We start from the raw sequence: 15,310 nt of genomic DNA on the forward strand, positions 1-15,310 counted from the left end.
ACAGACTCTAACAGTGGATAGAGTGGTTGGCAAGCTCCGGCAATATGAGGGAAATCTCCCTTCATCTCACCATTCCCTGGTCTCAGCTGTGGAGGAACTGTCTCAGAGGGTCCAGAAAATGGAAGAGGACATGTCCTGCATTCCACCTGCACGGGCTAATGTCTCAGCCATTAGAAGTAAACGTTTCCCCACCCAAGAGAAAGGCAGCAGAAGGTACACACCACGAGGCACCCTGTGGTTTTTCCTCCGCGACCATGGAGAAAACATGAGGAGGTGGGATGGACAGCCCACTGCTGCCCTAGCTGCACAAGTAGAGCAGCCGAAAGGGAAGACCATCACAAAAGGGGAGTGCTCCAAGAGGAGCGCAGCTCCAGTGTCCAGTCAGAAATCCCCCAGGCAGAACAGAATGGTGAACGTTATGTCTGACCCTCTTGAGGGGACCAGTAAATTATTCTTGCAAGAAGTGAGTGATGACGAGCAGGATTAGAGGGGCCCTGCCTCCAGCCAGGTGGAGGAAAGGGATAATCGGATTTACTGGACAGTGTGGATCCGATGGCCTGGCACGTCAGACCCACAAGAGTATGAGGCTTTGGTGGACACTGGTGCACAGTGCACCCTGATGCCATCGAGCTACAGTGGGGTTGAATCCATTTGCATCTCTGGAGTGACAGGGGGATCCCAGCAGCTGACCCTATTGGAAGCTGAAGTGAGCCTGACTGGGAGGGACTGGCATAAGCACCCCATTGTGACTGGCCCAGATGCCCCGTGCATCCTGGGCATAGACTACCTCAGGAGAGGGTACTTCAAAGACCCAAAAGGGTACCGGTGGGCTTTTGGTGTAGCTGCCCTGGAGGAGGTTGAACAGTTTTCCACCTTACCTGGCCTCTCAGAGGATCCCTCAGTGGTGGGGCGGCTTAAGGTTGAGGAGCAGCGAGTGCCGATTGCTACCAGGACGGTGCACCGGCAGCAGTACCGCACCAACCGAGATTCCCTGGTCCCCATCCATCAGCTGATCCGCCAACTAGAAAGCCAGAAGGTGATCAGCAAAACTCACTCACCCTTCAACAGTCCTATATGGCCAGTGAGAAAGCCTAATGGCGAATGGAGGCTAACTGTGGACTACCGTGGCCTGAATGAAGTTACGCCAGCAATGAGTGCTGCAGTGCCGGACATGCTAGAGCTCCAGTATGAACTGGAGTCGAAGGCAGCCAAGTGGTACGCCACGATTGACATTGCTAACGCGTTCTTCTCCATTCCAATAGCGCCAGAGTGCAGGCCACAGTTTGCGTTCACTTGGAGAGGCATCCAGTACACCTGGAATCGATTGCCCCAGGGGTGGAACCACAGCTCCACCATTTGCCATGGACTGGTCCATACTGCACTGGAGAAAGGTGGGGCCCCAGAACACCTGCAGTATATTGATGACATCATTGTATGGGGGAACACAGCCGAGGAAGTCATTGAGAAAGGGAGGAAAATCATTGAGATCCTCCTGAAGGCCGGCTTTGCCATTAAGCAAAAGAAAGTTAAGGGGCCTGCAAGGGAAATTCAATTCCTAGGGATAAAATGGCAAGATGGGCGTTGCCACATCCCAGTGGAGGTGATAAACAAGATAACAGCCATGGCCCCACCAACCTCTAAGAAGGAGACTCAGTCTTTCCTGGGCGCTGTGGGGTTCTGGAGGATGCACATCTTGAACTACAGCCTGATTGTGAGCCCTCTCTACCATGTAACCCGCAAGAAGAACGATTTTGAATGAGGCCCTGAGCAACAACAATCCTTTGAGCAGATTAAACAGGAGATTGCCCAAGCAGTAGCCCTTGGGCCAGTCCGGGAAGGGCAGGAGGGTAAGAACATGCTCTACACCGCAGCCGGGGAGAATGGCCCTACCTGGAGCCTCTGGCAAAGAGCACCTGGGGAAAACCGAGGCCGACCTCTAGGCTTTTGGAGCCTGGGATACAAAGGTTCTGAAGCTAATTATACACCAACTGAGAAGGAGATACTGGCAGCGTACGAAGGAGTTCGGGCTGCCTCAGAAGTGGTCGGCACTGAAACACAGCTCCTCCTGGCACCCCGACTGCCGGTGCTGGGGTGGATGTTCAAAGGAAAGGCCTCCTCCACGCATCATGCAACCGATGCCACGTGGAGTAAATGGGTTGCATTGATAACACAACGGGCTCGAATAGGGAACCCCAGCTGCCCAGGAATACTAGAGGTGATTACAAACTGGCCAGAGAGCAAAGATTCCGGGATGTCACCAGAACAGGAGGTGACACGTGCTAAGGAGGCCCCACCATATAACGAGCTGCCGGATGAGGAGAAGCGATATGCCCTGTTCACTGGTGGGTCTTGTCGTATTGTGGGAAAACATCAACGGTGGAAGGCTGCTGTGTGGAGTCCCACACGACGGGTCACTGAAGCTGCTGAGGGACAGGGAGAATCCAGCCAATTTGCAGAGGTGAAAGCCGTTCAGCTGGCTTTGGATATTGCTGAGCGGGAAAAGTGGCCAAGGCTCTACCTCTACACCGACTTGTGGGCAGTGGCAAATACCCTGTGGACATGGTTGCAGCAATGGAAGCAGAACAACTTGCAACGTAAGGGTAAAACCGTCTGGGCTGCTGAAGTATGGCAGGACATTGCAGCCCGTGTGGAAAACCTCGTTGTGAAGGTGCACCATGTGGATGCCCATGTACCCAAGAGTCGGGCCACTGATGAACGTCGACACAACCAGCAGAGAGACCAAGCTGCTAAGATCAGAGTGGCTCAGGTGGACTTGGACTGGCAGCGCAAAGGTGAACTGTTCATAGCCCGGTGGGCCCACGAGACCTCGGGCCACCAAGGTAGGGATGCAACATACAGGTGGGCTCGAGATCGAGGGGTGGACCTTACTATTGACACCATTGCAGAGATCATCCATGGATGTGAGACATGTGCCACAATCAAAGATGCCAAGCGGGTGAAGCCCGAGCGAAATGGAGAGCGATGGCTGAAATATAGATATGGAGAGGCCTGGCAGATCGACTACATCACACTGCCACAGACCCGCCACAGGAAGCGCCACATGCTCACAATGGTGGAAGTAACCACTGGATGGTTGGAAGCTTACCCAGCACCCCACGCCACCGCCCAAAACACCATCCTGGGCCTTGAAACCCAAGTCCTGTGGCGATATGGCACCCCAGAGAGAATTGAGTCAGACAACGGGACCCACTTCCGAAACAACCTCATAAGTGCCTGGGCAGAAGAACATGGCATCGAGTGGGTCTACCATATCCCCTACCACGCACCAGCCTCTGGAAAGATTGAGCGCTACAATGGACTGTTAAAAACCACATTGAAAGCACTGGGAGGTGGGACCTTCAAAGACTGGGACATGCATCTAGCAAAGGCCACCTGGCTAGTCAACACAAGAGGATCTGCCAGTCGAGCTGGCCCGGCTCAGTCGAAACCTCCATGTGCTGTAGATGGGGATAAAGTCCCTGTGGTGCGCATGAGGAATATATTGGGAAAAATGGTCTGGTTTAGTCCTGTGCCAGGAAAAGGTAAAGGCAAACCCATCCACGGGATTGCTTTTGCCCAAGGACCTGGGTGCACCTGGTGGGTAATGCAGGACAATGGAGAGGTCCGATGCGTACCACAGGGGGACTTGATTCTGGGTGAGAACATGCCGTAAATTATGCTGTGCCTGTGTAAATTATTACTTTGTTATTTTTAACTGCTAAATGGCAGCTGGACATGACGCAGATGGTATAGAATAAAGGGGTGGATTATGTCCTGGTTCAGCTAGGATAGAGTCAAGTTTTTCCCCAGCAGAGAGAGAGGGGGAAGGGATCTTCAGCCGGGTTATTCATACCATGCTGACGTCAGGTCCAGGGGTGGAGCCTTTTTTACTTTCGCTTCTGGTTTTGGGGGTTGCCATACACGCAGCGGGCTTGCTCCTTGATCATTTAGCGGTATTTCTCTGTATATCTCTTGTCTTGTTCACTGTTATTGATGTTTATTGTTATTATCATTGCTACTGTTGTTGTTCAGATTGTTCTATCACACTGTTGTATTAAATTCCTTGTTACTTTAGCCTGGGTTTGTGCCTAACTTCCAGCCCGACCGGCTGCGGGTGGGGGAGGGGCAACGGCAACGTGCTCTCCGATCCCGGCAGGAGTTAAACCTGCACATTCTCATATGAACTGGGTCTAATTAAGATTATTATCTCTGGTCTTCATTCTGAAAATACTATAGTCATTTGTTGTTAAAAAGATATCTAGATGATGAGGTGAGTTACACAGGAGAACCTAAAATTCTGTTTATTTTTGGTAAAAAAATTTTCAGAGACATTATTACAATACTGAATTTATACAGTTCTTAAAAATAGGAAATATGAGTCTTGCACTCAGTTTCAATGCAAGATATTAATGGTTCTGGAACAAACAAAATTAGGCCTTGAAAAGGCATGAATATCTAAAATAGCAGTAGCAACACATACACAGAAAAACTATTTATAAATCTTTATGTACACTAGAAACAAGTAAGTACAAGTGTTTCTTTAAGTTCTTCATAACAGAAGGGGTGAGGGAAACAAAGATCTGGTGAAGTAATGGAGAAATTATTTAACATTTATGAGTAGATGTGTAGAAATTCCTAGGAAAAATATTCTAAGTGGAAGAAGGGAATAAAACACTCCTCAAAGAAGTTAAGGAAGCAAACAAACAAGAAGACAAAGCCTATACCCGAGACTGATAAAGTAATATATTAAAGGTATATTTATTAAAAATTATTGCAGTAACAGTGAAAGGATATATATCTCAAATGTTCAACTGAGAAGTGTGGTAAAATGTGTGGCATTTATTTTTTTACCATTCCTGATGTTTCAATCGTAATATTAAGTATTTTGCTTACCTACATAGTAGAAAAAACTATTCTTTACATACCCGGTATTTTTATAAAGAACAACTACATAGACTCTGTTTAGCACAAATGAATCCATTCTTGAATGCAGCATGTAGTTTTAGACTCTCCAGTACCACGAAGATGTCAACAAGTTTTGAAGGAATTCAGGTAACAGCAACAGAAATGATTAAGGGGCTGGAGAGTTTGATTTATGAGGAAAGATTAAAACATGTTCTGCTTAGCCAAATGACAGCTAATAATGCAAGGAGAGAGAAATGATAACAGCCTACAAATATTTAAAGTGTGAGCACACCAAGAAAAGAGTGGAAGTGTTTAAGGCGGTACGAGGTTTCAAAACACTGACCTGACATTGATGAGAGTATTGTATTTGTGTGTTTGTGTAAGTTTTTCCTCCAAGCTAGGACTAATTAATCTGTGGAATTTATGTAAAAACAAAATAAATATGAGTAAAAAATCAAGGAAAAAAACCTGTGCAAAAGTAAAACAGAAGGATGCATATATCAGCTATGGCGCAAGTCCTCATTGTAGTATATATTTAAATGTAGCAGTTAGCAAGATCAAAATTGAAATAGCAAGATTTAATATGATGAACGAGCAGAATATAATACGAGAGGAAGCATATATCAATATCATAGCTCATACCCTCTTTAGCAAGTAAACCTACCTGAAAGTAGGTTTTTACTTAGCTCAGAAAGTTGTGCAACCCCTTGTTAATCTGCTACCCCTTCCCTGTGAAAAAGGACCTGCTATTCAGACATAAAATTTGTCACATCAAAACTTCAGCTTGATAATTGAAAGGCTAACTGAAACAGTAGACGCTCTATGGATGTTTTTTCACGGGCTAAATCAGCTTAGCTTTCTTTGCTCATATTGACAGCTTTCTGAAGGCACTACTGTAGAATGAGTGTGTCTTCAGGTGACATTTGAAGGAAAACCAGGAGATTTTTTTCATGTCAGTGACACTGTAATACTTTATGTGTAAGGAACTAAATCAAAGAGAAACATTAAAATTCTTTAAAGATGATATGAAAGGTTGGCATTTTTACAAGGATGTTGCTAAGTTTTTTCAATCCAAACATAGTATCCTTTAGTCAAGTAGTAAGAAAGATTGTGGATGTGGGCCAAAATAAAACCCTTATTTACATTCAGTGAAAACTTCCACGATAAGTTATAGGAGAAAATGCTGTACTCTTGTACAACAAGGAAGTACACCCTTCTACTCTTGGTGTACTCTTCTGAAAAGACTGATTCTAGACTGCTTGTTTGAAATTTGGACTTGATAGTGGAATGGGCAGCTGTCAGTATACTGATAACAAATTTGAGCTTGGCTAACTGTTCATAAAAGTCAGAAATAAACCAAATGTATTTCAAAAGGTCAAAACTGAATCTATACTGTATATGAAAATGCATAAGAAAAAAAAAAAGGCAATTAAAAAAAGGTTTTAATGTACATCCTTCAATATTAAACAAGCTTTGAAGGCTCTGTCCCTACAAAGTCATGACAGCTCTGAGTTTCAATTAATAGGATTAGATTCAGTTACTAATTAACCTAATTTCAACCAGAATAACCTAGTTATTTGATGTTGAAAACTTCCTCCTCTATGTAAGAACTGTAAGATTTCAGCATCTGGGTAATCAAATTACTAAACAACACATTCTAGCAGCTAGGTTTAAGAATAATATAGCATTTTGAATAAATTTTTTAAAAAGCTCTCCGATATGTCCTCGACTGATATTGAAAATTAATTTAGATCAAAGTTACATTAGTTAGATCCTGCATCTCGGACTTGCAAAATTAAAGATCTTTTATTAGTCTTCATCCAGGGGAATCATGCCCTTTTAAAAGCTTACCATGCCTTGGAGGTGAGAAGCCTGCAGAAAAGGTGTTTTTACTTTTAAGTTCAAATTAAGACCTTTATACACATCTTAGGCATCTATGCACACGCCCTTGCTACAATGTTTTCAGTAAAGTACTACTGAGCACCAACCAAAAACATGATGTGTATATAGTTCTCACACCTACTTGTGTAATATTAAACATCTCACCAAAATCTCCTGTATATTTTGATCCTTAGTAGTTATACTTTTTTATTTTTTCTCTGAGGCAATATAAGTAAATGTAAATGTATTCTAAATGAAATATTTTCTATTTTACCAAGGAACTCCAGGTTATCTCCAGTTTTTAAAGTATTGTAGTTTCTTATATTTCTTCCATAAATGCCCTGCTTACTTGTCATGTCTAACTTTATGCTTGTTGCAAAATTTCATATTCCGGAGAAGGTTAGATGTTTCCGCACCATTTTATGGAAAAAGGGACTTTTTCTTCTTGTGACTTTCACGCTGTTGTGCATGGTGTGTAAATACAAGAAGGTATGTGTGGAACACAGAGAAGGTCATGCAAATTTTTGCAATTGCTATATTTAGTTTATCAGTGATAATTACCCCATGAAAGGAGCTCTCTTAGAAAAATAATGGCACACCAGCTGCTAACTCCTAGCATCTACCAAGCAAGGAATCTCAAAAAAGGCTAGATAAGTGTGAAGCTGAAACTTGAAACAAAAAACTGAACTGTGCGTTAGCAGCAAGCACATGTGACCCTGGATCCATTCTTCTCCTCCTTGCCCAAGAACCAATGTGCTGGGTTCCTGTTGGGCAAAAGATGCTGACTCTGAAAAGGTGTCTAGTGTTACTGTAAACACATACTGCTTTTACAGTTCCCAGCAGAGCTCTCTCTACATGAAGGTTACATGATCTTTATACTCCTGGCAGGAAAGAAAAGATGTTAATGGTGGGGATCTCCATTAGCAACAGTAGCCCTTAGCATTAAGAGGAAGAACTAGAGCATGGTAATGTATCAACAGTCTCCGCAAAGACATGATTTGTATTGTGAATGTGACATAATTTTGAAATGCTAAAGGATCCACAGAAAATTCAATTCATCAGGAACAGATTAGGGGAGTAATGGAATGGACAATGTACAGGTGGGAGAGTCCCAAAAGGCAGCAGAATTGAGGCAAGTCACAAGTCTTGTACCAGGGAAGTCCAGATGAGGATGGCTATGCAGCTCATATATGTATCTCAAGACCACACCAGCACAGCAAACACAAGGAATGTAGAAGCAGGGATATTTAATCTGCAAACGCAGCCTAACAGTCTCAAATCTCTCAAGGGACTCCATAATTGCTGTTAAATACCAGAGATTGTTGTAGTAGCTTCTGAATGTCTGTGTGGCTGCCTTAAGTCTGAATTCCAGGTCAGTTAGAATTGCATCTTCTTAGTGTTTAAGTACATTTTCTATGCCAATTTCTCTATGCCTGTCTACATCTCGTTCAGCCAATTACGGCATTTATTTCCTAAGAGACTAAAAGCAGAAGGCTGCTACAGGAAATACCTCATTTCTTTCCTCGTAGTTTTTTTGTCTGTGTCCCTTATTGCACTAAACTGTTTTCTCATTCAGTACTGGGGCAACTGTTTGCACAGCTTGCTGAAAGCCAGCTCACTAAAACAGCATAGGTTAAAAAACAGACAATGTGAATCATTTCAGTGATCCAGTTTACAGCAAATTCCTGAACTTAGAAGGCAGTGAAATACAGTTGGGGAAGCAACACTGTGACTCACTTTAAACACAGAGCTTTCTTTCAGTCAATTAAAACTTTCAATCTATCTGTGCAAAGGTGAATCACAATCTGGCCCACAGAATACATGAAGAAAGATATATATTTGGCAAGCATAACAGATTCATGCATAATGAAAACCAGGAATTATTACCTGAACTGTAAGTCAGGCTATAAATCCCATTAAAAAAATTACAGTATGCATATGAACACAAATCCACATTGAGAACTACAGCTAAACAATTACTACAACTTTTAAGGATTCACATCCCTCTCTCAGCATTTCAAGTAGGCAGATTTTTTACAGGTGACTGAGCATACTACGGCTGACTGCTGTAATGCTGAGATGAAGTATAAACACAGTAAGAATATGGTGAAAGTATTCCAGTCCTATAGAAGGTCTGCCTTGTTCTGCAACTAGGTAGCTCTTTCTTATGAAATATAATTAATCATGCTCACCTGGTTACATGTTGAATGAACACTTTAAAAGAACAGTGAAAAAATATCTTAAAAGCATACAAGAAAGGAAGACAAAGGATACAATCATACTGAGCTAAGACATACACTTTACAAGAAAGTGGCTGTTATGTATGCTAACAGAGCATATGGGCACATGGTCTGAGAGTCCTTGCCAGTGCTACTGAACAAGGAAGTTTCATTCCAGGCTCTGGTTCAGACTGTAACTTTGCTTTTTGGTCAGCTCTTGTGGCATAGATAGATCATGACAAATAGCATGGGGAGAACGAGGTTTCCTTCCTATTCATGAAGAAAAGTCTTGAAGGAATGGAAACTTAGCAAAGAGGAACAACGAAGGAAATTAATTGTTGAATAGGTGTCAAGGAAACTTTAGCAGTAGATGGTAGAGATAGTTTGAATGAAGTTTGACAGTTTGTCATGGACTGAGTCATCACTTTTTGTTGTTTGTACAAGTGAATAGGAAACTGCTTGGAAAAATGAGCTGGAAAGACTCCCCCATTCAAGTGACATTACACAACATACCCTAAGATCCCAAATTATATAAGAAGACCAGACTTAATCCAGAAGTACATACCAGAAATGTGAGGAAACCAAAGTGGGAAAAAGGACGCCGGATTTGGTATTCTTGTATTTGCTGTGTAATTAAGCAAAAAAGAACATTGTTACACACACACACACACCCACCCCCATGTAAAACTGTTTAGCTTACTTAAAAACTTTAGGTGCCTTAGAATGGAGAAATGTGTTCATGACCAGAGGTCCAGAGGGGTCTGCTCTGGACCTGGAGGCCTGAAGCTATACAGGTGTTTGAGAAAACCCAGTAAACATACTCAGGGGTAGGGCCGTGAAGGTAGAAGGGCTTTGAGGGAAGCACAGGGTTGACGGGTGCAATGGAGTGGAATCCAGCTCAACCATCATAAATACTGTTGAAACTGTGAATGGAGTTCCTATTATTCATGAAACTCATATGGGTATTAAATCCAGAAATTTCCAAAATGTCCAGTATAAATTAGAAGGTTGCATAGGAAACTTAACTGTCTCTAAAAATGAATTGGTGACTTATAAGGTTTGGCATGTTCCTTCATGAGTTTATACTGGTCTCAGCATGAAGCACTGCAGTCTGAGCTACGGAGGAGTATTAATCCTCTCAGGGTTAGATGTGAAGTGATTTACTGACTTCGGTCTGCAAGTGAGGCATGTGTTTCTCTTGAGACACAGAGAAGGCAGTAAAGGAAAGAAAAAAAAATGTATTACACCTTCAAAATCAGTTAGCTATAAGAAGATATTACAGATATGATGATAGTTTAATCACTGGAGAGCAGAATTATGCCTCTTTGTTTTTCTTATCTTAATCTATTTGGATGTTCTTTAAGAATAACCCTTAATTTAAATTTTGTCAGCTTGTAAATTTTTGTTTGGTGATAACTCCTCCTCTGAAATGTATTTTATCCCTCAGTTACAGATATGTAGGGTCAGTTGACACATATACTCCACTTTAATGTATGGATTTTTTTGTGTCTGGGAATATGAATTAGATTTTTCTTGCTCAAGGAACTTAATCTTTTAATTAATGAAACATGAAGGCCATTAACTTCATGAATTAAACTACAGTGCACTAAATTCCTACTATGATTTGCAAGTGTTGTTTGTTTCAATAATTAACAAAGATTCAGTAGTAAACACCAATATTTAACAAACCAGGTTGTTTAGCACAATGACCAGAACATGTCTGCTACAGGCTGTGAAGAAAGTGGACATCCTAATTCTATGTAAAAAGTGTACTCCAAAATTTGTGCTGTTTACAGCATAAACCAGAGTTGCTCAGAATACAGCACACTTTTCTTGTTTGTTTAAGGACTGTCTTATGAATGGAGAAGTGTCTAATTTCTGCAGGCTCAGGAAAGTATTAAGCCTTTGAGTTCACTTGACAGTCACTTGACTGAATCAATGAAATCTGCCACTACTTATCAGTGAGATCTGCTGTTCAAGAGACTATTAGGAATAAAAGCAAATCCTAACTCCTGCTGTGTGAGGACATTGGTAAAGCAATGCTTTCTCACTGCCAATAGTGTTGGGCTGGTTTTTTTCCCAAATTAATGTGGAACCCTGCCCCTGAGCGTCCTTATTCTCTATCATACAGGTGTAAGGTTTTCTCTGGTTTCATCAATTTGTAGTTAGGTTTCTGATAGAGTGAAGACTCATGCAGATAATAATTTGGTATTCAGGCTATAATTACGGCTACAGTGACTTCACAGAATCACCGAATCATTCAGGTTGGAAAAGACCCTTGGGATCATCGAGTCCAACCATCAGCCCTACTCTACAAAGTTCTCCCCTACACCATATCCCCCAACATCTCATCCAAACAACCCTTAAACACATTCAGGGATGGTGACTCTACCACCTCCATGGGCAGCCTATTCCACTGTCTGACCACTCTTTCTGTGAAAAATTTTTCCCTAACATCTAGCCTAAACCTCCCCCGTTGCAGTTTAATGCCATTCCCTCTTGTTCTGTCACTAATCACCTGTAAGAAGAGACCAGCACCAGCACTCTACAAGCTCCTTTCAGGTAGTTGCAGAGAGTGATGAGGTCTCCCCTCAGCCTTCTCCTCCTCAAACTAAACAGTCCCAGATCCTTCAATAATCTTCATAGGATTTATTCTCCAGGCCCTTCACCAGCTTCGTTGCCCTCCTCTGCACTCGCTCCAGCACCTCGATATCTCTCTCGTATGGAGGTGCCCAAAATTGGACACAATACTCCAGGTGTGGCCTAACCAGTACAGAGTACAGGGGGACTATCACCTCCCTATTTCTGCTGTTTCTAATACAAGCCAGGATGCCGTTGGCTTTCTTGGCCACCTGGGCACACTGCTGGCTCATGTTCTGCTGCTTGTCAATTAAAGCCCCCAGATCCTTCTCTTCCAGAGTAGCTCCAGCCACACCTCCCCAAGCCTGTAGCCATGCATGGGGCTGTTGTGGCCCAAGTGCAGGATCTGGCACTTGGCCTTGTGGAAGCTCATCCTGTTAATGTTGGCCCACTGATCCAATCTATCCAAGTCCCTCTGTAGAGCCTCCGATCTTCATGCAGATCGACAGTCCTGCTGAACTTGGTGTCATCTGTGAACTTACTGATGATACACTCTATGTCCTTATCAAGATCATCAATAAAGTCGTTAAACAGAAATGGTCCCAACACCGAGCCCTGAGGAACACCACTTGTGACCAGTCACCAGCTGGACTTAACTCCATTGACCACCACTCTCTGGGACCGTCCATCCAGCCAGGGCTTGACTCAGCAGACCGTTTGCTCATCCAGGCCATGAGCAGCCAGTTTTTCTATGAGAATCCTATGAGGAACTGAGTCAAATGCTTTTCAATCCTTGTCCAATAGCCAGGTCATCTTGTCATAGAAAGAGATCAGGTTTTTCAGGTAGGAACGTCCTGATTTCTATTGACCTCTACTAATAATTCAACATGTTACCCAAAATACGTTTGGCATTGACACAGGAGCAGCAAGTGCTAAGCACTTAGCATAACTCTGCCTGTTACACCAGCTTGTCCCAGAGGAGCGGGAGTGCTGGAGCAGCAACATCTGGTACAAAGCACTCCTCACAGGGACAATAAACTGGAACAGCCACTATTGCCTGCCAGGGCACTGTCACACCTCTTCTTTACAGTTATTCCAGGGATTATCTGGCCCTGCAATTTAAGGAAGCATAAAGGCAGCTGAAAGTCATTTGTGTCACAATATCCAGGTATGCATAACAGAGCAGGACAGCTAATTTTCTGGTTCACTGTTTTTTTCATTTTTCCCTTCCTGAATTAATTACTGTTGCATGATAGATAAACAATGAAAAGGCAATAGTGCAGAATCACCAGGCCCATTTTTCTGTAACAAAAACAATTTATTTCCAAATATCCTTTTCAGTAAAAGTTCAAATATAAAACCTTGAAGATAGTTTGTCAGAAGAAGCAAAAGCGGAGAGGAGTTAGGTGAAAGTCATGGTTCAAATCCTTATGTTAGGATCTCACTGGGGCATATTTTCTATGCATTACAAGAGGCTAAAGTTCTTTCCACTGAGAAAGTGATTTGCTCACAAATTCATATTTGAAGCCTCTGAACAAGGATTAAGCCTTGAGAAGTCAGTGGTAGACAAAGGATGTCAGAATGAATTAATTTAATCTTTTTGATCAAGATGTAAGAGTAAGGATGAATCTCCTACCACTGCTGGTTTCAGTGCCTGGTCCATGCTATCTCCCAAGGTGTTTGTGGGTCTTGTCTAGAAAAGTGACAGATGGCATGGGCCAAAACTACAGCAGGAAGCATGTTTGTAAGTCATCAAGTGGGATAACTCTATGCTTGTACTTGAGCCCATGTCCTTTTTAGTTTACTTGTTCAGATGCTGCTGTGTGACAGAGTTCTTGAAACAATTGCCCTTTTATCCTTGGTGACTGAATGCTGGATGCGTGCACTCCAAGTTTGATTGTTATTTAGCCTGTACCTTCCTCTGGCAGTACAAATGCAACAAACCTATGTGACTCAACCCAGAGCTCTTTGAAGACTGGAAATTCCCTGTCTTGGGAAGTACTTTCAAAGTACTTCAAAGTACCTTTTTGTCATAATTATATTTCTATTTCTGTCTCCTGGATTTTTAAATGGAAACAGAAAGGTTACTGGTAAGCAACTCTGTAGCACTATATAGGAAACAACCACAAGGGAATTTAGGAGCCAACTCTCTTCTGGTTACCTGCACAGTATTGGTTTGGCCAATAAAATTCAGATTTTAAGCAGTGCTGCTACTGCATGGTGCATGGCAGACAGGGATGTTTGGTGCTGGACTGTGTCTCATCTAGTAGCGTTGTGCTTGCTGCTACTTGCTAAACACAGATGGAAGTCTACAATAACCATAAATGTACTTGTCTGTTATGTCTGACAATTACAATTCTTCATCTCACTTCAGTCCATTAAAATGATTATCCATGCTGCAGAATACTACAAAGGTGCGCTTTTTTTTTTTTTTTTTTTTTTTTAAATGTTGCTTTATATTTAAGTGTTTATTTTGCTTTGTTTAAGGAAAACAGGTAAGGAAGCTTAAATAACAGCTCTCAGGAAATGAAATGATCACTACGTTTTTAGCTGAACTGGAATGCACTTAAGAAAATAAGAGAGGAGTTTGAGTCATGGGAACTGATGAACAAAGCACCAAAAAGCATGAAACTCCAACACAGATGTAGCAAAGATTTTCCAGATGTGGAATTCTTTCTATGGATCAGTGGAGTTAGCTTAATTTACTTAAGCTGTAATGATTATTCTGGGGGAAAAAAAAGTATGGCTCATTTCTTATCTCTCAGTCTTTTAATATAACTAAATGCAATTTACTTTGTTGAAGATTTTTATCTAGATTTGCTTTCTGAAAAGATGTCTGTTTCTTATTCCTCTTAGTTTGTCTAATGTGGCATACATTGCTTTTCCAGAAATGCCTTTGAAATGTACTGCAAAAGTTAATACATGTAGCAACTTCTTAGACTTGAACCTTTCTTGGTTATTTTTTCAATGTCCAGTTTCTCATTAAAAACAAAATTATGCCAAGTTTTGATTACAACTGTAAAAAAAAAAAAAAATATATATCTTTACAGGTCCTAGTATAGTCTTTGGTTATGTTTGTGTTTTTATACTAAGATACGCTTGTAGTTCTTTTTCTTGGCTCTTTGTTCAGCTGAAGAATTGTTTTGACTTACTGTATTCTGATCATTGATTGATTTCTGCAGATTTTAAGATCCCTCTAATTATGGATAGAAAGTTTCCTAACATGTAGAGGACTTTTGCTGTTGCTGTACAAATGATATAGTATTCTTAATTTGATGATGGATAGTTGGTACTGTTTCCAGGAGGGAATACATGCCTCATACAAAACATAAGAAACACTCATGTAATAAAAATGTATCCAGAATACTGGCTGAATATTCAATACATTCTTACTACAAAATACCATTTCTGAAACATTAAAAAATAATTCAGTATTTGGATAGTGACTTATCCACTGGAAATATTACAATACTAATTTGACATAGTCATATTATAGGAGATAGTCAGTGACCTACTGCATCACATAGACACTCACAAGTCTATGGGACCAGATGGGATACACCCAAGGGTGCTGAAGGAGCTGGCTGGGGTGCTAGCCAAGCCACTTCCCATCATCTACCAGCAGTCCTGGCTGACCGGGGAGGTTCCAACAGATTGGAAATTGGCCAATGTGATGTCCATCTATAAGAAGGGTCGGAAGGATGATCTGGGAAATTACAGGCCTG

The 15,310-nt window shown here is 41.9% G+C and overlaps 1 protein-coding gene across 2 annotated transcripts in view; it reads right to left on the reverse strand.

Annotated features, from left to right (window-relative positions):
* DLC1 (DLC1 Rho GTPase activating protein) overlaps window positions 1-15,310 on the reverse strand; it is a 236,918-nt gene that overhangs the window by 115,606 nt on the left and 106,002 nt on the right. Inside the window, exon 5 of one of the 2 annotated variants that reach the window (XM_074904882.1) lies at window positions 9,571-9,630. The exons of the other annotated variant lie outside the window; for it this stretch is intronic. Within the exon in view, the coding sequence (XP_074760983.1) occupies window positions 9,571-9,630 (60 nt within the window). The remainder of the gene's footprint in view (window positions 1-9,570; window positions 9,631-15,310) is intronic. 2 annotated transcript variants of the gene reach the window in all.

This window comes from Athene noctua, chromosome 4, assembly GCF_965140245.1.
Source record: "Athene noctua chromosome 4, bAthNoc1.hap1.1, whole genome shotgun sequence".
NCBI lineage: Eukaryota > Metazoa > Chordata > Aves > Strigiformes > Strigidae > Athene > Athene noctua.